General features: G+C 60.2%; 1 protein-coding gene across 1 annotated transcript in view; it reads left to right on the forward strand.

Moving 5' to 3' along the window:
* The window catches only part of LOC144677317 (serine/threonine-protein phosphatase 6 regulatory ankyrin repeat subunit C-like), a gene marked incomplete at its 5' end in the record, with an annotated part of 31,525 nt that extends 10,010 nt beyond the window's left edge, over positions 1–21,515 (forward strand). The window contains 13 exons of the mRNA XM_078537454.1: positions 492–634; positions 1,785–1,997; positions 3,233–3,311; positions 4,309–4,423; positions 5,643–5,725; positions 7,669–7,786; positions 12,055–12,123; positions 13,250–13,390; positions 14,748–14,819; positions 15,171–15,282; positions 17,769–17,840; positions 20,052–20,253; positions 20,891–21,515. Of these exons, the coding sequence (XP_078393580.1) occupies positions 492–634; positions 1,785–1,997; positions 3,233–3,311; positions 4,309–4,423; positions 5,643–5,725; positions 7,669–7,786; positions 12,055–12,123; positions 13,250–13,390; positions 14,748–14,819; positions 15,171–15,282; positions 17,769–17,840; positions 20,052–20,253; positions 20,891–20,982 (1,511 nt within the window). The remainder of the gene's footprint in view (positions 1–491; positions 635–1,784; positions 1,998–3,232; positions 3,312–4,308; positions 4,424–5,642; positions 5,726–7,668; positions 7,787–12,054; positions 12,124–13,249; positions 13,391–14,747; positions 14,820–15,170; positions 15,283–17,768; positions 17,841–20,051; positions 20,254–20,890) is intronic.
* Between the last annotated feature and the right edge of the window lie 1,463 nt (positions 21,516–22,978).

Below are 22,978 nucleotides of genomic sequence, written 5' to 3' on the forward strand. Positions count from 1 at the left end.
TGAGTCGTGTTCACTGGGCTGCGTATACAGGTGAGTCGTGTTCACTGGGCTGCGTATACAGGCGAGCCGTGTTCACTGGACTGCGTATACAGGTGTGTGGCAGCATTGACCTCGACAGTGCAGTAAGAGGAGAGAAATATTTGACTGCTTTCAGCTAAATTCCTCACCAGACAGCTGTTCCAGTGTCTCACCATCTGTGGGCTGATTTCCAGTGCCCCCTGACTATTGGGACTGGGCCTGAAGGTCAGGGGAGGGCTGCAGGACTGGATAATATGTTGTACATGAACAATGACAGAATAGGGTGACCTTAAAGGAGCAGGGGGCAAGGTCAAAGTGTGGGGGGCAGGTGTAGGGGGCAGGTTATGGGGGTTCGGGCGGTGGGGGGTGTGTGGGGGGCGAGCCACAGTCCCTTAGCCCCGACCCCGAGCCCCAGTCTGCCTGACCCCCAGCCCCAGTCCCCAGCACTGACCCTGAAACTCTGCTAACTGCAGGACACTTGGACGTTGTGAAGCTGCTGTCCTCACGAGGGGCCGATGTGACGTGCAAGGACAAGAAAGGTTACACCCCCCTCCACGCTGCTGCCTCGAACGGACAAGTCGATGTGGTGAAATACCTTCTGAAGCTCGGAGTGGAGGTTTGTACTGCAGCGCGGTTAAACACAGGGAGCCCCGGGGGAATCTCACTCACCCCTTTCCCAACGGGAACATCCCTGGATGAAACTGGACCCACGCTCCGTTTCATTGACCTGTCCTGTTCTCAGGTTGTGACATGACGCTGTACAGCTCATGGTACTTTTGAAGTGGCATCAGTGTTGTAGTGGAGGAGATGCAGCCGCCAAATTGCACTCAGCACTGACCCTCCGACAGTGCGGCGCTCCCTAAGCACTGACCCTCCGACAGTGCGGCGCTCCCTAAGCACTGACCCTCCGACAGTGCGGCGCTCCCTAAGCACTGACCCTCCGACAGTGCGGCGCTCCCTAAGCACTGACCCTCCGACAGTGCGGCTCTCCCTCAGCGCTGACCCTCTGACAGTGCGGCGCTCCCTCAGCACTGACCCTCCGACAGTGCGGCGCTCCCTCAGCACTGACCCTCCGACAGTGCGGCGCTCCCTCAGCACTGACCCTCCGACAGTGCGGCGCTCCCTCAGCACTGACCCTCCGACAGTGCAGCGCTCCCTCAACACTGACCCTCCGACAGTGCGGCGCTCCCTCAGCACTGACTCTCCGACAGTGCGGCGCTGACTCTCCGACAGTGCGGCGCTCCCTCAGCGCTGACCCTCCGACAGTGCGGCGCTCCCTCAGCACTGACCCTCCGACAGTGCGGCGCTCCCTCAACACTGACCCTCCGACAGTGCGGCGCTCCCTCAGCGCTGACCCTCCGACAGTGCGGCGCTCCCTCAGCGCTGACCCTCCGACAGTGTGGCGCTCCCTCAGCACTGACCCTCCGACAGTGCGGCGCTCCCTCAGCGCTGACCCTCCGACAGTGCGGCGCTCCCTCAGCGCTGACCCTCCGACAGTGCGGCGCTCCCTCCGCACTGACCCTCCGACAGTGCGGCGCTCCCTCAGCGCTGACCCTCCGACAGTGCGGCCCTCCCTTGGTGCAGCACATGTCGGCCTTGATTATGTGCTCAGGCCTAACCAGGACTCCTGAGCCTGTAACTCTGCCTTTGCCTCGAGTGTGAGCCGCTGACTCTCAGGCGGTGCTGATCGTTCTTTGAAAAGAGACGTTGGAAAGTGAGTGCGGCGGGGGAGAAATGGAGACTGAGTGTTTGGTTTTCCTCTCTAGATCGATGAGCCAAACGCCTATGGGAACACTGCCCTCCACATTGCCTGTTACACTGGACAAGATGCAGTGGCCAACGAGCTGGTGAACTACGGGGCGAATGTTAACCAGCCAAACGAGAAAGGTTTCACACCGCTGCACTTTGCTGCTGTCTCGACGAATGGGGCGTTATGTCTCGAGCTCTTGGTCAATAACGGAGCGGACGTGAATATTCAGGTGAGCTGCCTCTATATGGATCGGCTGCTCTCCCTTCCCACTCGCAGATTAAGAAGGGTTTGATCAAGTGGACGTAGAAATGTTTCCACTTAATGCGAGAGGTGACCATAAACCAGGGAGGCCATCAATATAAGACAGTCACTAAAAAATCCATTCGGGGGAATTCTTTACCCTGAGAGCAGGGAGAATGTGGGACTCGCTCCCACGGGGAGCTGGGAGAATGCGGGACTCGCTCCCACGGGGAGCTGGGAGAATGCGGGACTCGCTCCCACGGGGAGTGGGGGAGAATGTGGGACTCGCTCCCACGGGGAGCTGGGAGAATGCGGGACTCGCTCCCACGGGGAGCTGGGAGAATGCGGGACTCGCTCCCACGGGGAGCGGGGAGAATGCGGGACTCGCTCCCACGGGGTGCGGGGGAGAATGCGGGACTCGCTCCCACGGGGAGCGGGGAGAATGCAGGACTCGCTCCCACAGGGAGCGGGGAGAATGCGGGACTCGCTCCCACGGGGTGCGGGGGAGAATGCGGGACTCGCTCCCACGGGGTGCGGGGGAGAATGCGGGACTCGCTCCCACGGGGTGCGGGGGAGAATGCGGGACTCGCTCCCACGGGGTGCGGGGGAGAATGCGGGACTCGCTCCCACGGGGTGCGGGGGAGAATGCGGGACTCGCTCCCACAGGGAGCGGGGAGAATGCGGGACTCGCTCCCACGGGGAGTGGTCGAGGTGAATAGCATCGATGTATTGAAGGGGGAAGCTGGATAAACACACGAGGGGGAAAGGAATAGAAAGACATGGTGATGGTGGGGGAGATGAATTGGGGGTGAGGGGAGGTGGGAGGATGCTCGTGTGGAGCAGAAACACTGATGAATGGTCAGGTTTACTGCCATAAACTCAGTGTGATGTAACTCACTGAAATTGTGATACTGTCATGCAGAGGAAGCCTGCTGTCCCACCGAGCACTCACTCAGCCTGCAGTGTGTCTGATGGGGGGTGGGAGGGGGGAAGTGACAGGCCACAGGCCGGCACTGTCGTTACCGGAGAGGAACACGGGAAAAATCCTTGCTCCTTGGTTTGCCAAAGCCCGCACTGCACTGAGGCAGCGGAGAAGGTGAGACCCCGAACGTGCATCGTGTTGTACACTCACACCAACTGCAGTATAACTACAGCCCCCGACCCTGTTAGCCTCTCACTGCTCTCCGCCTGGCCTGACTGTGATCCTCCTCTCTCTCCCGACAGAGCAAGGATGGGAAGAGCCCGCTGCACATGGCTGCAATCCATGGCAGGTTTACACGATCACAGATTCTCATCCAGAACGGTACGTGCATCTTCTACCCTGTCGCTCCGATGCTCGGGTAGGGGCTTTTCATGTCCACGTTTCGTGGTAACGTGAGATTCTTTAACAGCGCCGCTGACCTGTTGAGAGGGCCCAGGTTGGTGGAGGGGGGAGCGCGGCTGCCAGAAGATAACAGACGCGTTTGTACATGGGCGGGGAGCAGGTATTGGGAATGTTCCTCATTGTGTCTAACCGTTGCGACTTTGTGCCTCAGTGCTGCGTCCTAGGTAGGGTTCTGCTGTCATGACATTCAGCATCCCGCCTCCTCACCTCACGATGCTGCCTGTTTCTCATCTAAATTTGAGAGGGAGGGGGCACCAGGTCTGCCCATGGTCAAAGGTGACCCTGCCGATACCTCGAGTAAGTACCCCGGGGTGAGTGAGTGTCCGTACAGCGATGGTTGGCTCCTTCACTGGGGCGTGGCCAGGGCGGCGCAGTTCCTTACGGACCGTTGGGATTGGATCGTCTTCTTGGGCAACCCTTGGGTGACTCGCTCCCACTCCGGATCCCACAGGCTCCGAGATGGCGGACGAGTCCCGCGCGTGCGGCTTGCAGTCTCTGTCCCACGCGGGGCCGGCTGTGCCTGAAGGGTTTGGGTCGACGGGTTGTCGGGAGGTCTGTACCCCCTCCCTTCGACACCTCGCCCTCACCTCCGCGCGTCCCTGGCCAAATCCCTCGATGTGCTCGGGGCCTTCCCCAGATGAGCCTTCTCCATTCCCGGCCGGTCGCAAGCCAGGAGTCTGCGGGGATGCTCCGAGGACATCCCTAAAACGTTCCCACTGCCCTCCTGGGGGTCCCCCCACCGTGTCCCAGTTCCGAGCGGAGCGGTTTCTTTGGGAGTCTGGTGTCGGGCGCGCGAGCGGAGCTGGTTTTCGGTGACTCGATGCCTGTGAGACGGCCCTGTCATCGGGGTTAGTTTTTAATGTGTTGGGCGACACCTGGTGTTTGAAGTACTGATGGGCCATTGTCTCGTTCTTAGGTGGAGAGATCGACTGTGCAGATAAATATGGCAATACTCCTTTACATGTTGCTGCTAGATATGGTCACGAGTTACTCATCAGTACGTTAATGACTAATGGTGCTGACACAGCACGGTAAGTAACAGTAACACTCTTCCTTCTGCACCCACCTTCGCCTGGTCTATTATCTCTGTTTATCTGACTGTTTGCTTAGTCCATCTGTACACCTATCGAGTTAGCACTTTATCCACTTGTGTCTGTGCTGCTACCCATTTGACCAGCTGTATCTTATCTCTGTCTATCTCTCCTCAAGACAGGATTTTTTATTCGTTCCTGGGATGTGGGCTTTGCTGGCTGGGCCAGCATTTATTGCCCATCCCTAATTGCCCCTTGAGAAGGTGGGGGGTGAGCTGCCTTCTTGAACCGCTGCAGTCCCCGTGTGGTGTAGTTACATCCGCAGCGCTGTTAGGGAGGGAGTTCCAGGATTTTGACCCAGCGACTGTGAAGGAACGGCTGATATATTTCCAAGTCAGGATGGTGAGTGGTTCAGAGAGGAACTTGCAGGTGGTGGTGTTCCCCATGTGTCTGCTGCCCTCGTCCTTCTAGATGGTAGAGGTCGTGGGTTTGGAAGGTGCTGTCCGAGGAGCCTTGGTGAGTTGCTGCAGTGCATCTTGTAGATGGTACACACACTGCTGCCCCTGTGCGTCGGTGGTGGTGGTGGAGGGAGTGAATGTTTGTGGATGGGGTGCCCCATCGAGCAGGGCTGCTTTGTCCTGGACGGTGTCGAGCTTCTTGAGTGTTGTGGGAGCTGCACTCATCCAGGCAAGTGGGGAGTGTCCCATCACACTCCTGACTTGTGCCTTGTAGATGGTGGACAGGCTTTGGGGGGAGTCAGGAGGTGAGTGACTCTCCGCAGGATTCCCAACCTTTGACCTGCTCTTGTGGCCACAGTATTTTTATGGCTAGTCCAGGTCAGTTTTTGATCAATGGTAACCCCCAGGATGTTGATAGTGGGGGATTCAGTGATGGTGATGCCCTTGAATGTCAGGGGGAGATTCTCCCCTGTTGGAGATGATCATTTCCTGGTACTTGTGTGGATTACACCTGAGTGAATTACACCCAGTGTTTGCCTGACCTTCTGACCACTGGGCCTGTGATCCTCCATTTAACACAGCCAAACACAGCAGCAGTCCAGCACGGGCGTGATGGACCGAGTGGCTGTCACCTGCATTGCGTCGTTCTGTGATCGGGTCTCTCCAGCCCGAGGGACGATGCTGCCTGAGTGGATCGAAATGTTTGTGGGGCAGGAAAAGGCACTTTGTAAATGGGAGTGTTTTTCTTCTTTACTTCACAGACGTGGAATCCACGGTATGTTTCCTCTGCACCTGGCTGTGCTTTACGGGTTTTCAGATTGCTGCCGCAAGTTACTCTCATCAGGCAAGTCTCGTCCTTTATGCATTCCCACCTTCCACGTTTTTTTATCCACCCTGTCTCGCTGCCGTATTCCTTCCCCGTCCCGTGTTTGGTCAGGATTCGATGAAACTTGCACAGTGCCGGCTGTGGCTTAAGTCCATTCCAGAGACTTGAGTGCCAAAACCCAGGCTGATACTCTTAAGCACCGTGCTGTCAGAGGGTCAGCGCTGAGGGAGCGCCGCGCTGTGGGAGGGTCAGCGCTGAGGGAGCGCCGCACTGTCAGACGGTCAACGCTGAGGGAGCGCCGCACTGTGGGAGGGTCAGCGCTGAGGGAGCGCCGCACTGTGGGAGGGTCAGCGCTGAGGGAGCGCCGCGCTGTCAGACGGTCAACGCTGAGGGAGCGCCGCACTGTGGGAGGGTCAGTGCTGAGGGAGCACCGCACTGTCAGAGGGTCAACGCTGAGGGAGCGCCGCACTGTGGGAGGGTCAGCGCTGAGGGAGCGCCGCACTGTCGGAGGGTCAGTGCTGAGGGAGCACCTCACTGTCAGAGGGTCAGCGCTGAGGGAGCGCCGCACGGTCGGAGGGTCAGTGCTGAGGGAGCGCCGCACGGTCGGAGGGTCAGCGCTGAGGGAGCGCCGCACAGTCGGAGGGTCAGTGCTGAGGGAGAGCCGCACTGTCGGAGGGTCAGCGCTGAGGGAGCGCTGCACTGTCGGAGGGTCACCGCTGAGGATACACCGCACTGTCGGAGGGTCAGTGCTGAGGGAGCACCGCACTGTCGGAGGGTCAGTGCTGAGGGAGTGCTGCACTGTCGGAGGGTCAGTGCTGAGGGAGCACCGCACTGTTCGAGGGTCAGTGCTGAGGGAGCACCGCACTGTCAGAGGGTCAGTGCTGAGGGAGTGCTGCACTGTGGGAGGGTCAGCGCTGTGGGAACACCGCACTGTCGGAGGGTCAGTGCTGAGGGAGCGCTGCACTGTCGGAGGGTCAGTGCTGAGGGAGTGCTGCACTGTCGGAGGGTCAGTGCTGAGGGAGCGCCGCACTGTCGGAGGGTCAGTGCTGAGGGAGCGCCGCACTGTCGGAGGGTCAGTGCTGAGGGAGCGCCGCACTGTCGGAGGGTCAGTGCTGAGGGAGCGCCGCACTGTCGGAGGGTCAGTGCTGAGGGAGCGCCGCACTGTTGGAGGGTCAGTGCTGAGGGAGCGCCGCACTGTTGGAGGGTCAGTGCTGAGGGAGCGCTGCACTGTCGGAGGGTCAGTGCTGAGGGAGTGCCGCACTGTCGGAGGGTCAGTGCTGAGGGAGTGCTGCACTGTCGGAGGGTCAGCGCTGAGGGAGTCCCGCACTGTCGGAGGGTCTGTGCTGAAAGGAATTTCATTGAAATGTTTCAAATTCTGACAGGGATGGACAGACTGGATGCAGGGATGATATTTCCTCTGGTTGGGGGTGGGTGTCTAGAACAAGGGGTCACAGTCTCAGGATATGGGGTAGGTCATTTAGGACTGAGATGAGGAGAAACCTCTTCACTCAGAGGGTGGTGAACCTGTGGAATTCTCTACCTCAGGACGCTGTGGAGGCCCCAGTCACTGAATATATATAAGAAGGAAATAGATTTCTGGACTCTAAAGGCATCAAGGGGTCAAGGGGAGAGCGACATTGAGAAAGAGGGTCAGTCATGATCACATTGAATGGTGGAGTAGGCTCAAAGGGCCGAATGGCCTACTCCTGTTTTCTATGTTTAAAAGTAAGGGGGCTTTCTCTGCCCGGGTGGATTCTGGCCAAAGCGCTCCCTGTTTGACCGAAATCCTTTTGAGTTTACAGTGACCGTTTACAAAATGGATCAGCTACAAAGTCGTCATCTGCAATTTCAAGTGATTTTGATGTGCGTCAGAGTAACCCGCCATTTCTCTTTCTTCTGTGTTGATTGCATTTTTTTGAACCATGTGCCTAATTCCTCTTGGGGCCCTGTGACTCTTCCAGGTCAAATGTACAGCATTGTGTCATCATTCAGCAACGTGCATGTACTGTCTGCAGGCTTTGACATAAATACCCCAGATGACCTCGGAAGGACCTGCCTTCATGCTGCTGCTTCAGGAGGGTGAGTGACTCTCTGCCTTTCCTTTGCTCTCACTCTCTCTTTCGTGCTCCCTCGCGCTCTCTCTTTCGTGCTCCCTCGCTCTCTCTTTCGTGCTCCCTCGCTCTCTCTTTCGTGCTCCCTCGCTCTCTCTTTCGTGCTCCCTCGCTCTCTCTTTCGTGCTCCCTCGCTCTCTCTTTCGTGCTCCCTCGCGCTCTCTTTCGCGCTCCCTCGCGCTCTCTTTCGCGCTCCCTCGCGCTCTCTTTCGCGCTCCCTAGCGCTCTCTTTCGCGCTCCCTCGCGCTCTCTTTCGCGCTCCCTCGCGCTCTCTTTCGCGCTCCCTCGCGCTCCCTCGCGCTCTCTTTCGCGCTCCCTCGCGCTCTCTTTCGCGCTCCCTCGCGCTCTCTTTCGCGCTCCCTCGCGCTCTCTTTCGCGCTCCCTCGCGCTCTCTTTCGCGCTCCCTCGCGCTCTCTTTCGCGCTCCCTCGCGCGCTCCCTCGCGCTCTCTTTCGTGCTCCCTCGCGCTCTCTTTCGTGCTCCCTCGCGCTCTCTTTCGTGCTCCCTCGCGCTCTCTTTCGTGCTCCCTCGCGCTCTCTTTCGTGCTCCCTCGCGCTCTCTTTCGTGCTCCCTCGCGCTCTCTTTCGTGCTCCCTCGCGCTCTCTTTCGTGCTCCCTCGCGCTCTCTTTCGTGCTCCCTCGCGCTCTCTTTCGTGCTCCCTCGCGCTCTCTTTCGTGCTCCCCCGCGCTCTCTTTCGTGCTCCCCCGCGCTTTCTTTCGTGCTCCCCCGCGCTCTCTTTCGTGCTCCCCCGCGCTCTCTTTCGTGCTCCCCCGCGCTCTCTTTCGTGCTCCCCCGCGCTCTCTTTCGTGCTCCCCCGCGCTCTCTTTCGTGCTCCCCCGCGCTCTCTTTCGTGCTCCCCCGCGCTCTCTTTCGTGCTCCCCCGCGCTCTCTTTCGTGCTCCCCCGCGCTCTCTTTCGTGCTCCCCCGCGCTCTCTTTCGTGCTCCCCCGCGCTCTCTTTCGTGCTCCCCCGCGCTCTCTTTCGTGCTCCCCCGCGCTCTCTTTCGTGCTCCCCCGCGCTCTCTTTCGTGCTCCCCCGCGCTCTCTTTCGTGCTCCCCCGCGCTCTCTTTCGTGCTCCCCCGCGCTCTCTTTCGTGCTCCCCCGCGCTCTCTTTCGTGCTCCCCCGCGCTCTCTTTCGTGCTCCCCCGCGCTCTCTTTCGTGCTCCCCCGCGCTCTCTTTCGTGCTCCCCCGCGCTCTCTTTCGTGCTCCCCCGCGCTCTCTTTCGTGCTCCCCCGCGCTCTCTTTCGTGCTCCCCCGCGCTCTCTTTCGTGCTCCCCCGCGCTCTCTTTCGTGCTCCCCCGCGCTCTCTTTCGTGCTCCCCCGCGCTCTCTTTCGTGCTCCCCCGCGCTCTCTTTCGTGCTCCCCCGCGCTCTCTTTCGTGCTCCCCCGCGCTCTCTTTCGTGCTCCCCCGCGCTCTCTTTCGTGCTCCCCCGCGCTCTCTTTCGTGCTCCCCCGCGCTCTCTTTCGTGCTCCCCCGCGCTCTCTTTCGTGCTCCCCCGCGCTCTCTTTCGTGCTCCCCCGCGCTCTCTTTCGTGCTCCCCCGCGCTCTCTTTCGTGCTCCCCCGCGCTCTCTTTCGTGCTCCCCCGCGCTCTCTTTCGTGCTCCCCCGCGCTCTCTTTCGTGCTCCCCCGCGCTCTCTTTCGTGCTCCCCCGCGCTCTCTTTCGTGCTCCCCCGCGCTCTCTTTCGTGCTCCCTCGCGCTCTCTTTCGTGCTCCCTCGCGCTCTCTTTCGTGCTCCCTCGCGCTCTCTTTCGTGCTCCCTCGCGCTCTCTTTCGTGCTCCCTCGCGCTCTCTTTCGTGCTCCCTCGCGCTCTCTTTCGTGCTCCCTCGCGCTCTCTTTCGTGCTCCCTCGCGCTCTCTTTCGTGCTCCCTCGCGCTCTCTTTCGTGCTCCCTCGCGCTCTCTTTCGTGCTCCCTCGCGCTCTCTTTCGTGCTCCCTCGCGCTCTCTTTCGTGCTCCCTCGCGCTCTCTTTCGTGCTCCCTCGCGCTCTCTTTCGTGCTCCCTCGCGCTCTCTTTCGTGCTCCCTCGCGCTCTCTTTCGTGCTCCCTCGCGCTCTCTTTCGTGCTCCCTCGCGCTCTCTTTCGTGCTCCCTCGCGCTCTCTTTCGTGCTCCCTCGCGCTCTCTTTCGTGCTCCCTCGCGCTCTCTTTCGTGCTCCCTCGCGCTCTCTTTCGTGCTCCCTCGCGCTCTCTTTCGTGCTCCCTCGCGCTCTCTTTCGTGCTCCCTCGCGCTCTCTTTCGTGCTCCCTCGCGCTCTCTTTCGTGCTCCCTCGCGCTCTCTTTCGTGCTCCCTCGCGCTCTCTTTCGTGCTCCCTCGCGCTCTCTTTCGTGCTCCCTCGCGCTCTCTTTCGTGCTCCCTCGCGCTCTCTTTCGTGCTCCCTCGCGCTCTCTTTCGTGCTCCCTCGCGCTCTCTTTCGTGCTCCCTCGCGCTCTCTTTCGTGCTCCCTCGCGCTCTCTTTCGTGCTCCCTCGCGCTCTCTTTCGTGCTCCCTCGCGCTCTCTTTCGTGCTCCCTCGCGCTCCCTCGCGCTCTCTTTCGCGCTCCCTCGCGCTCCCTCGCGCTCCCTTGCGCTCTCTTTCGCGCTCCCTTGCGCTCCCCCGCGCTCTCTTTCGCGCTCCCCCGCGCTCTCTTTCGCGCTCCCCCGCGCCCTCTCTTTCGCGCTCCCCCGCGCCCTCCCTTTCGCGCGCGCTCCCCCGCGCCCTCCCTTTCGCGCGCGCTCCCCCGCGCCCTCCCTTTCGCGCGCCCTCCCCCGCGCCCTCCCTTTCGCGCGCGCTCCCCCGCGCCCTCCCTTTCGCGCGCGCTCCCCCGCGCCCTCCCTTTCGCGCGCGCTCCCCCGCGACCTCCCTTTCGCGCGCGCTCCCCCGCGCCCTCCCTTTCGCGCGCGCCCCCCCGCGCCCTCCCTTTCGCTCGCGCCCCCCCGCGCCCTCCCTTTCGCTCGCGCTCCCCCGCGCCCTCCCTTTCGCTCGCGCTCCCCCGCGCCCTCCCTTTCGCGCGCTCTCTATCTCGTGAGCGCGCTCTCTCCCCCTCTACTCTACCCAAACCCCCTTCGTGATTTTGAACTCTCGATTAAATCTCCCCCTCCCCTTAACCCTCTCTGCTCTAAGGAGAACAATCCCAGCTCCTCCCGTCTCTCCTCCTCATGATAATTGGATCAGATACCGCCGGCCTGTTGTTATCTAAGATCCAGGGCAGCACAGTAGCCTCCCTATCGTGTTGCCGTGTCTTAACGTGTTTGAGAACACGAGCTGTGGGGTGGCTGCTGGACGCTGGGCAAGAGGCTTGTGGATTTGATCAACATTCCCCCCACCCCCTTCCTCTCTGGGCCCTCTTTGCTGATCTCGATTTGGGCAGAGGTGCCTCACAGTCTTCGGTTAGGGAGGCCGATACAGGCAAAGCTCACAGTGGATGGTGACGCTGGGAATTCCCTGACCCCCTAACGCCACCCGCCCCAGCCCTCTACCCTGAAGTCTCAGGTGTGAATGGGGAGAGGCAAGCTCACCATTGGGCGTCTGTCATCCTGCAGCTGAACAAGGAGTCTGACCATCCGGGAAGCAAAGGAGAGTGGCCAAGGGAAGCGAAGGAGAGTCTCTGCCTTCATTTCAAAAGCAGCAGCTAATTTCAGCTTGAGTTAACTTTGAAATGCACCTTGTTTCTGCTGGAATCTGATGCCCTGTGACTTGGTATCGAGGGCGTGTAGGTTCGAAGCAGGTGGGCTCTCATCGCCTCCTCTTTGGGCAGCCCCCTGGGGTCCGAGGGGGACTCGCTCCCACTCCGGGTCCCACGGGCTCCGAGATGGGGGACAAGTCCCGCGCGCGCGGCCTGCAGTCTCTGCCTCACGCGGGGCCGGTGGTGCCTGAAGGGTTTGGGTAGGTGGGTTGTCGGGAGGTCTGTACCCCTGCCTCCGACACCTCGCCCTCACCTCCGCCCGTCCCCGGCCAAATCCCTCGATGTGCTCGGGGCCTTCCCCGGATGAGCCTTCTCCATTCCCGGCCGGTCGCAAGCCAAGGGTCTCCCCGGGAGCCTGCGGGGGATGTTTGACCTTCCCAAGGACATCCCGAAAACGTTCCCTCTGCCCTCCTGGGTCGGTGTGGGGTCTCCCGCCCGAGACCCAGTTCTGGGCGAGTTGCTTTGGGAGTCCGGTGTCAGGTAATGTCCACGTGTGAGAGACAGAGCACCGCCTGCTCTGTGGTCTGTCCCTCGCCACCTCCTCTCTCACTCGTCTCTCTCTCTCTCTCTTTGCAGGAATGTTGAATGTTTAAACTTGCTGCTCAGCAGTGGTGCGGATTTAAGGAGGGAGGATAAGTTTGGAAGGTGAGTAGTGCCGGTGGGGGGGGGTGCGGGTGGCCGATAATCTGCTAACCTCCCACCCTGCGCTGGGGCCTCCTGAGGGGGCTGCTGGGCGGAATGGCCTCTGTGCTGCTGTCTCGAGAGGTCAGCCTGGAGTGTCCCCAGCTCGAGGGCCGGGCGGGAGGGTCTCCGAGGGGAGGGCCGGGGCGGAGGGTCCCCGGGCGGGCTGGGAGGGTCCCCGGGCGGGCTGGGAGGGTCCCCGGGCGGGCTGGGAGGGTCCCCGGGCGGGCTGGGAGGGTCCCCGGGCGGGCTGGGAGGGTCCCCGGGCGGGCTGGGAGGGTCCCCGGGCGGGCTGGGAGGGTCCCCGGGCGGGCTGGGAGGGTCCCCGGGCGGGCTGGGAGGGTCCCCGGGCGGGCTGGGAGGGTCCCCGGGCGGGCTGGGAGGGTCCCCGGGCGGGCTGGGAGGGTCCCCGGGCGGGCTGGGAGGGTCCCCGGGCGGGCTGGGAATGGGCGCTGGCCTTGGGGGTGGGGGAGGGGGAGATGTGGCTGGGGTTCGGGGAAGTGCGGCCGGTGGTGGGGTGGGGGTTGTTTGAGGGAGGGTCTCTGCATCAGGGAGCCAGAGGACTTGAGGCGGTGGGGGTGAAGGGCGGAGGGGTGTCTGTATGGAGGGTCTCTGAGTGGAGGACCAGGTGGGAGGGTCACTGAGTGGAGGGTCTCTGAGCGGAGGGCCGGGCGGGAGGGTCTCTGAGCGGAGGGTCTCTGTATTAGGGTGCCAGATGTCCTGAGGTGGTGGGGTTGAAGGGCGGAGGGGTGTCTGTATGGAGGGTCTCTGAGCGGAGGGTCTCTGTATCTGGGTGCCAGAGGTTCTGAGGCGGTGGGGGTGAAGGGCGGAGGGGTGCCTGAGTGGAGGGTCTCTGAGTGGATGGTCTCTGTATCAGGGCGCCAGAGGTCCTGAGGCGGTGGGGTTGAAGGGCGGAGGGGTGTCTGTATGGAGGGTCTCTGAGCAGAGGGTCTCTGTATCAGGGCGCCAGAGGTCCTGAGGCGGTGGGGTTGAAGGGCGGAGGGGTGTCTTCGCGCTCAGGCTGAGGGTTGCTCCTGTCGGCCATCTCTGAACGTGTTTTAACCCCCGCCCTTGTTGTTTTGAATTGCAGGTCTCCACTGCACTATGCAGCCGCCAATGGCAGTTACCAGTGTACAGTTACTTTAATAACTGCTGGAGCCAGTATCATTGCAACAGACGGGAGGGGCTGTACCCCTCTGCACTACGCAGCTGCCTCGCAGGCATTCAGAAGGTAGGAGGCTCCGTGTGCTGGGGGTGTGGTGCACAGCGAAGAGGGCAGACGTGTAAATCTGTGTGGACCGGACTGGGTGGGAAAGTGAGGGCAATGCTGAGGTTCGAGATCCCAGGCGGATGTCCCCTGACCAGAGGACCCAGTCACCTCCGGGGTTACTAACCTCCTTTCGGTTACGTCTCACGGTTGTATGCAGCATCCTGAGCAGAGGTCTGGCCTCGGTATGTATCAGGATAAGGATATGCAGGCACTGGGGAAGGTGCAAGCCAGAACTGAGAAGAGGGAGTGAAAATCGAGAAAGGCTGATTAGGGCTGGGTCTCTTTTCTGCAGAACAGAGTGGGCTTAGAGGGTGACCTGATAGAGATCATCTAAATAATTAAGGGGTTTTCGATAGGGTAGACGTAGAGATGATGTTTCTACTTGTAGTGAGGCCGGGGGGTGGCTGGGAGAGACCAGAACTCGGGGGGCCATCGATATAAGACAGTCACTAATAAATCCAATCGGGAATTCAGGAGAAACATCTTTACCCAGAGAGCGGGGAGAATGTGGGACTCGCTCCCACGGGGAGCGGGGGAGAAGGCGGGACTCGCTCCCACGGGGAGCGGGGGAGATGGCGGGACTCGCTCCCACGGGGAGCGGGGGAGATGGCGGGACTCGCTCCCACGGGGAGCGGGGGAGAAGGCGGGACTCGCTCCCACGGGGAGCGGGGGAGATGGCGGGACTCGCTCCCACGGGGAGCGGGGGAGATGGCGGGACTCGCTCCCACGGGGAGCGGGGGAGATGGCGGGACACACATCGAGCATGCACCGCGCACGCATGCACACACGCATGCGCACCGCGCGCGCGCACACCGCGCACGTATACACACACCGCGCACGTATACACACACCGCGCATGTGCGCACACACCCCGCACACGTGCGCACACACCCCGCACACGTGCGCACACACCCCGCATGCGCACACGTCACGCGTGCGCACACGAGCACGCACTGCGCATGCATACACACACCGCGCACGTGTACACACACCGCGCACGTGTACACACACCGCGCACGTGTACACACACCGCGCACGTGTACACACACCGCGCACGTGCACACACACCCCGCACACACACCACACGCATACACGCACCGCGCACGCGCACACACACCCTGCGCACTCACACACACCCCTCTCCCTGTGTGAAGAGCAGCTATAACCACCCCATCTGGCAGTGATGCCTCGGATCGCCCTGTATGACTCTCCCCTAGCAGTGAGCCTTTGGGAGGAGCTGGAGAGGTGGTGGCGGAAGGTGTTTTATCAAGCGCTTGAAATTACATCCAGGGTTTCTGATCTCTTTCTTTTCTTCAAGGAGTGACCACCCCACAAGTAGTCACGAGCGCGATGAAGTAATAAAGGAAACCCAAGAGAAGGAGGCCGCCTTGTAAGTACAGTGTGCGCTGGCTTCTGTTTCACTACCCCCGCCCCATCGCTGTCTTATTAACATTTGCCCCCTCCCCTCGAAACCACCACCTAGTTTCACATTCCAATCGATCTGACAATGGTACTGTGGGGTTTATGCAGATAGAAACTGAGCACCCGGCAGGCATTCTGCACACACCGAGATCACACAAGGCAGCACCACTGAGCTGTCGGAACCCAGCCTGTAGTGTGCTCACTCAGCACTCCTCCGTCCTCAACGCAGACACCCATCCCAGCCACCGATCCGCGTGCACGCGCACACTCTCCTTGCTTCCCTGGGCATCATCGTAACGCTGACCGTTCACCTTTCTAGCTGTTTGGAGTATTTACTGGACACTGGTGCAGACCCGTCGATTCAGGACAAGCAAGGTTACAGTGCAATACACTACGCAGCCGCACACGGGAACAAGCAGAACTTGGAACTGGTCAGTACAGCAAGACGTTGCATTTGTACAGCGCCTTTAACGTGGTATAACACCCGCTGCTGCATAAGCCCGAGCAAACCTGGACACTGAGCTGCATAGGGGAGTTATTAGGACAGGTACCCAGAAGCTTGGTCAAAGGATTGGCTTTGAGGAAGGTAGAGGGTTTTAGGGAGGGAATTCCAGAGTTCAGGGCACTGGCAGCTGAAGGCACGGCCGCCAATGGTGGTGCGATGCCAGAATTGGAGGAGCGCAGAGATCTCGGAGGGTCATATGGGCTGGAGGAGGCTACAGAGATAGGGAGGGTTCTAGGGGGCTGGAGGAGTTATAGAGATAGGGAGGGTTGTAGGGGCTGGAGGAGATTAGAGATAGGGAGGGTTGTAGCGGGCTGGAGGGGTTACAGAGATAGGGAGGGTTGTAGGGGGCTGGAGGAGGTTACAGAGATAGGGAGGGCTGTAGGGGCTGGAGGAGGTTACAGAGATAGGGAGGGGTGTACGGGCTGGAGGAGGTTACAGAGATAGGGAGGGTTGTAGGGGCCGGAGGAGGTTACAGAGATAGGGAGGATTATCAAGGAGTCCAGGGAGAGATTTAAAAAGGAGGATAGAAATTTTAAAATCGATGTGTTGCTGGACTGGGAGCCAATGCTGGTCAGTGAGCACAGTGAGATGGTGTAGGGTAAGAGCGATGATGGTTAACCGGGACGGAGTGTGAGTTGAGATGTAGCTAGCAGGAGTTGAAGTGTTTGGAGCATGAAGGGTGGGAAGCAGCCGGGTGTGGAGGTAACAAAGCCTGAGACGAGGGTTGGTGCAGGAGACAAGCTGAGGCGGGTACGGAGAAGCAGCCAGTTAGGAAGGTGGAACTGGATGTTGCAGAGAGTATATGTTCAGCTCGGGGCTGGGGGTCAAACAGAAAGGGAAAGCTGAGACTGGGCGGATTCAGCTTTTAACAGTGGCCAGTGAAAGTGAGGGGGGGAGGGGGTCGGGGAGGGGGGTTGGTGTTGGGGGGGTGGTGCCGGAGAGCCGGAGTCGGGGAGAGGGGGCCGGGGTCGGGGAGAGGGGGCCGGGGTCGGGGAGAGGGGGCCGGGGTCGGGGAGAGGGGGCCGGGGTCGGGGAGAGGGGGCCGGGGTCGGGGAGAGGGGGCCGGGGTCGGGGAGAGGGGGCCGGGGTCGGGGAGAGGGGGCCGGGGTCGGGGAGAGGGGGCCGGGGTCGGGGAGAGGGGGCCGGGGTCGGGGAGAGGGGGCCGGGGTCGGGGAGAGGGGGCCGGGGTCGGGGAGAGGGGGCCGGGGTCGGGGAGAGGGGGCCGGGGTCGGGGAGAGGGGGCCGGGGTCGGGGAGAGGGGGCCGGGGTCGGGGAGAGGGGGCCGGGGTCGGGGAGAGGGGGCCGGGGTCGGGGAGAGGGGGCCGGGGTCGGGGAGAGGGGGCCGGGGTCGGGGAGAGGGGGCCGGGGTCGGGGAGAGGGGGCCGGGGTCCGGAGTCGGGGAGAGGCGCCTGGGTCGGGGAGAGGGGGCGGGGGTCGGGGAGAGGGGGCCGGGGTCGGGGAGAGGGGGCGGGGGTCGGGGAGAGGGGGCGGGGGTCGGGGAGAGGGGGCGGGGGTCGGGGAGAGGGGGCGGGGGTCGGGGCGGGGAGAGGGGGCGGGGGTCGGGGAGAGGGGGCCGGGGTCGGGGCGGGGAGAGGGGGCGGGGGTCGGGGCGGGGAGAGGGGGCCGGGGTCGGGGCGGGGAGAGGGGCCGGGGTCGGGGAGAGGGGGCCGGGGTCCGGGGGCGGGGAGAGGGGGCCGGGTCGGGGAGAGGGGGCCGGGGTCGGGGAGAGGGGGCGGGGGTCGGGGAGAGGGGGCGGGGGTCGGGGAGAGGGGGCGGGGGTCGGGGAGAGGGGTCGGGGAGAGGGGGCGGGGGTCGGGGCGGGGAGAGGGGGCGGGGGTCGGGGAGAGGGGGCGGGGGTCGGGGAGAGGGGGCGGGGGTCGGGGAGAGGGGGCGGGGGTCGGGGAGAGGGGGCGGGGGTCGGGGAGAGGGGGCGGGGGTCGGGGAGAGGGGTCGGGGAGAGGGGGCGGGGGTCGGGGCGGGGAGAGGGGGCGGGGGTCGGGGAGCGGGGGCGGGGGTCGGGGAGAGGGGGCGGGGGTCGGGGCGGGGAGAGGGGGCGGGGGTCGGGGAGAGGGGGCGGGGGTCGGGGCGGGGAGAGGGGGCGGGGGTCGGGGAGCGGGGAGAGGGGGCGGGGGTCGGGGAGCTGGGGGCGGGGTCCGGAGTCGGGGAGAGGCGCCGGGGTCGGGGAGAGGGGGCGGCACCGGGGTCGGGGAGATGGGGAGGTGTCGGTATCGGTGATGGGGGGGACGTTGGGGACAGGCACTGGGGGGACTGAGTTATTCGTGTGCACTGATTGCGAAACGAGAATCTGAGTTTTTGCCCCCTCCTGAATCTTCACTGCCTGTTGCCTCTTTGTCACGTGGTCACTCTGAAGGAAACAGACTGAATGGTTGCCCTGCTTTAATGCTTTCACAGCTCATTGAGTCGATGTTTGACTGCCTGAATGAAGCAGAGAGTGTCATCCCAGTGAGCCCTTTGCACTTGGCTGTAAGTACATCCCATGATCAAGCGACGAGGGTGCCCACGTTTCTTTCCCCTGGGGCCAACATAGACTGGATGGTCTGAATGGCCACCCTCTCGGTGCAGTGTACAGTTCTACAAAGTGGCTGAATGGCAGGTTACAGTGATAAGGAGGTTACAGAGATAGGGAGGGATGTAGGGGCTGGAGGAGGTTACAGAGATAGGGAGGATTGTAGGGGCTGGAGGAGGTTACAGAGATAGGGAGGGTTGGAGGGGGCTGGAGGAGGTTACAGAGATAGGGAGGGTTGTAGGGGCTGGAGGTGGTTACAGACATAGGGAGGGTTGTAGGGGCTGGAGGAGGTTACAGAGATAGGGAGGGTTGTAGGGTCTGGAGGAGGTTACAGAGATGGGGAGGATTGTAGGGGCTGGAGGAGGTTACAGAGATAGGGAGGGTTGTAGGGACTGGAGGAGGTTACAGAGATAGAGAGGATTGTAGGGGCTGGAGGAGGTTACAGAGATAGGGAGGGTTGGAGGGGGCTGGAGGAGGTTACAGAGATAGGGAGGGTTGTAGGGGCTGGAGGTGGTTACAGACATAGGGAGGGTTGTAGGGGCTGGAGGAGGTTACAGAGATAGGAAGGGTTGTAGGGTCTGGAGGAGGTTACAGAGATAGGGAGGATTGTAGGGGCTGGAGGAGGTTACAGAGATAGGGAGGGTTGGAGGTGGCTGGAGGAGGTTACAGAGATAGGGAGGGTTGTAGGGGCTGGAGGAGGTTACAGAGATAGGGAGGGTTGTAGGATCTGGAGGAGGTTACAGAGATAGGGAGTATTGTAGAGGCTGGAGGAGGTTACAGAGATAGGGAGGGTTGGAGGGGGCTGGAGGAGGTTACAGAGATAGGGAGGGATGTAGGGGCTGGAGGAGGTTACAGAGATAGGGAGGGTTGGAGGGGGCTGGAGGAGGTTACAGAGATAGGGAGGGATGTAGGGGCTGGAGGAGGTTACAGAGATAGGGAGGGTTGTAGGGGCTGGAGGAGGTTACAGAGATAGGGAGGGATGTAGGGGCTGGAGGAGGTTACAGAGATAGGGAGGTTGTAGGGGCTGGAGGAGGTTACAGAGATAGGGAGGGTTGTAGGGGGCTGGAGGAGGTTACAGAAATAGGGTTGTCGGGGCTGGAGGAGGTTACAGAGATAGGGAGGTTGTAGGGGCTGGAGGAGGTTACAGAGATGGGGAGGGTTGTAGGGGCTGGAGGAGGTGACAGAGATAGGGAGGGTTGCAGGGGCCGGAGGAGGTTGCAGGGGCTGGAGGAGGTTGCAGAGAAAGGGATCGTTGTAGGGGCCGGAGGAGGTTACAAAGATAGGGAGGGTTGTAGGGGCCGGAGGAGGTTACAGAGATAGGGAGGGTTGTAGGGGCTGGAGGAGGTTACAGAGATAGGGAGGGTTGTAGGGGCCGGAGGAGGTTACAGAGATAGGGAGGGTTGTAGGGGCTGGAGGAGGTTACAGCAGAGGGTTGGTGGTGTTGAGCAGGCTAGGGAGTGATTTGAAAACGAGTATGCGAATTCTAAAATTTAAGATTTAAAAAATCATCGGCCAAAGTTTGCGAGAAACGAGAGTTTTATTTCATTGGCTTGTTGGATTTGTGATGTTTGACCTGAAAAGTGATGGAAGCTGATGTCTATCAGTAAATTCCGTGGGGTTTGGGCAGGGACTGGAGGATGGAGAGACTTGACAAGGTTACAGGCAAGATGTGGGGATGTGTCACTAAATCATGACTGCTTGTTTCCTGGGCCAGCACAGCTGTGACAGGCCGAATGGCCTCCTGTGCTATAAGCTTCTGTACCTGTGGAACAGGCTCGAGGAAAGGGGCTGAATGGGGCCTCCTCCTGATCCTGTGTAACAGGCTCGAGAACGAGGAGGCTGAATGGGGCCTCCTCCTGTTCCTGTGTAACAGGCTCGAGGAGGGGGGCTGAATGGCCTCCTCCTGTTCCTGTGTAACAGGCTCGAGGAGGGGGCTGAATGGGGTCTCCTCCTGTTCCTGTATAACAGGCTCGAGGAGGGAGGAAGGGCTGAATGGCCTCCTCCTGTTCCTGTGTAACAGGCTCGTGGAGGGAGGGAGGACTGAATGGCCTCGTCTTGTTCCTGTGGAAGGGTTTTAACAATCTGCGTCTTGTGTCTTTGGGAGGGGGGGTGGGGTGAGAGGACACCTGTTTGCCCCCTGATCTTGAAACCCTCCTTCACCCTTGCAGGCTTACAACGGCCATCATGAAGCTCTGAAAGTGCTGGTGGAAACGCTGGTGAACCTCGATGTGAGAGATCGGGCGGGACGCACTCCGCTGTACATAGCAGCTCAGCAAGGGCACATGGACTGTGTGGAGGTCCTAACCAGGCACGGAGCTTCCGTTCTGGTCAAGGACCGGCTAACCAAAGGAACTTCACTTCACGTTGCAGGTGAGGGAGGGAGAGGGGGAGAGAGAGAGAGAGCACTCTCGTTTAACCTACAGCTGAATACTTGCAGGCGTGCGCTGGCAAATCCTGTCACCACCCAGCATGAGCTGTCTCTCTGCAAACGCTGTCACCAAAAGGCAGCCGAACCTTCAGCTCACTGGGGGCATCCTCCCCAGGCGATGGGGCATTTGCAGCTCTGGAGATTGCCTGCCCCACACTCAGTTTGTTTCTTGTATTTAATGATTCGTGGGTGGGAGCACTGCCCAAATGGAAAGGTGGGGGTCATGGGAAACGCACAGATAATCCACGGCCAGTTGTCGACTCAGTTGAGTTGGTACCACGTGTTCCGGTTGGGTACGAAGTTGGTAAACCGGTGAGCGAGACCAGAGGAGTGTTATCCAGGGCGCTGAGTGTATTGGGTTGTTGGTCTGTGCTGAGCTGATCATTGGCTCAGCCTGTGCACCCTGAGCTCTGACCCAGTAAATCTGCTGCTTTCTGCCACCTGGTGTGTAGCTAGTGATATTGCTGGGCACGGGGGCTGTGTAAATGTTTTAAAACCATTGAATTATTCCCTCGTTTGAGTTCTGTTCACACTCCTCTCTTTTCTGTCTGTCTCTCTCTCTCTCTTGTCACTGACTAGCTGCAAATGGCCGCACTGACTGTTTGCACTTGTTGATCGACAGCATGGAGGAGGCGGAGGTACTGGACACCATGGACGCCCAAGGCCAGTAAGTTGAGTCGGGCACGTGTCTGTTAGCGCTCGGGAGCTGTGCATTAAGACAGGCCACCTCCATTGTCAAACCCATCTGCCTGTAGGAGTAGAAGGAGGGGATTCCAACCACACTCCCCTCCACCGCCCATCTCGAGGAACAGGAGGAGGCCCATTCAGTTCCTCCTCGAGCCTGTTACACAGGAACAGGAGGAGGCCATTCAGCCCCTCCTCCTCGTGCCTGTTACACAGGAACAGGAAGAAGCCCATTCAGCCCCTTCTCGAGCCTGTTACACAGGAACAGGAGGCCCATTCAGTCCCTTCTCAAGCCTGTTACACAGGAACAGGAGGAGGCCCATTCAGCCCCTTCTCGAGCCTGTTACACAGGAACAGGAGGAGGCCCATTTAGCCCCTTCTCGAGACTGTTACACAGGAACAGGAGGAGACCCATTCAGCCCCTCCTCGAGCCTGTTCTGCCATTCACTGAGATCGTGGCTCATTTGTGACCTAGCTCCATGTATCCACTTTTGCCCCATATCCCTCGATACCTTGGACTAACAAAAATATGTCAATCTCGGATTTAAGCTTTAGCAGTTGACCTAGCATCAGTTGCTGTTTGCAGAAGAGAGGCCCCCACCTTTGTGTCTAGAACAAAGAACAAAGAAAGGTACAGCACAGGAACAGGCCCTTCGGCCCTCCAAGCCTGGGCCGATCATGTTGCCCGTCAAACTAAAACATTTTGCACTTCCGGGGTCCGTATCCCTCTATTCCCATCCTATTCATGTATTTGTCAAGCTGCCTCTTAAACACCACTATCGTACCTACTTCCACCACCTCCTCTGGCAGCGTATTCCAGACACTCACTACCCTCTGCGTAAAAAACTTGCCCCGCACATCTCCTCTATAGTTTTCTCCTCTCACCTTAAATCTATGTTCCCCAGTAATTGACTCTTCCATCCTGGGAAAAAGCTTCTGACTATCTACTCTGTCCATGCCACTCATCATTTTGTAAACTTCTATCAAGTGGCCCCTCAATCTGCGTTGCTCTAGTGAGAACAAACTGAGTTTCTCCAACCTCTCCTCGTCGCTAATAACCTCCAGACCAGGCAGCATCCTGGTAAACCTCCTTTGCACCCTCTCCAACGCCTCCATATCCTTCTGGTAATGTGGCGACCAGAATTGCACGCAATATTCCAAGTGTGGCCTAACCAAGGTTCTATACAGCTGCAGCATGACTTCCCAGCTTTTATACTCAATACCCCTGCCAATGAAGGCAAGCATGCCATATGCCTTCCTGACTACCTTATCCACCTGTGTTGCCACTTTCAGTGACCTGTGGACCTGCACACCCAGATCCCTCTGCCCGTCGATGCATTTAAGGGTTCTGCCATTTACTGTATAATTCCTACCTGTATTAGACCTTCCCAAATGCATTGCCTCGCATTTGTCCGATCTATTATTACAATCTACATTGTAACCCCTCCAGTCCAGTCTGAAAATCCAGTGTTCAGCAGCACCAGTTGCTCAGAGATGCTTTGAGCAGGTTCATGGAGCTCAGGACATCATTTTAGTGCAGCACCCTGTGGGCAGAAATGTTCCAGCTGTGGTATTTGGATAAGTAAAACCATTATTGTTGCTGCTTTATAATGTCCCTTCGCACCGTTTTAAACCCCAGGTAAATATTTCGATGCTGTTTTCCGGTTCTCTCTCTCTCCCGGTTCGGCCTCCTAATGTCATTCTATAATCCAGAAAGTTCTGAAATCTAGGAATGGCTTGGTTCCATGGCACTCTGGATTAGAGGGGTTTCAGTGTCAATGTCCTCCTAATGTCACCTCTGTGACCCTCACCCACGACTGCCCAACCAGTAGAAATAGGGTATATAGAGAGTAACTATCAGCTCCCCTCAATATCTTGTAAACTTGCATCAAATAACCCCTTCAAAAGCTCTACATTCCAGGCATTGCAAGCCAAGTTTGTGTAACCCCTGCTTGCAATTTAACCCCTGGAGTCTGGGTATCA

Source organism: Cetorhinus maximus, unplaced genomic scaffold (genome assembly GCF_964194155.1).
Source record: "Cetorhinus maximus unplaced genomic scaffold, sCetMax3.hap1.1 HAP1_SCAFFOLD_2393, whole genome shotgun sequence".
Lineage (NCBI taxonomy): Eukaryota > Metazoa > Chordata > Chondrichthyes > Lamniformes > Cetorhinidae > Cetorhinus > Cetorhinus maximus.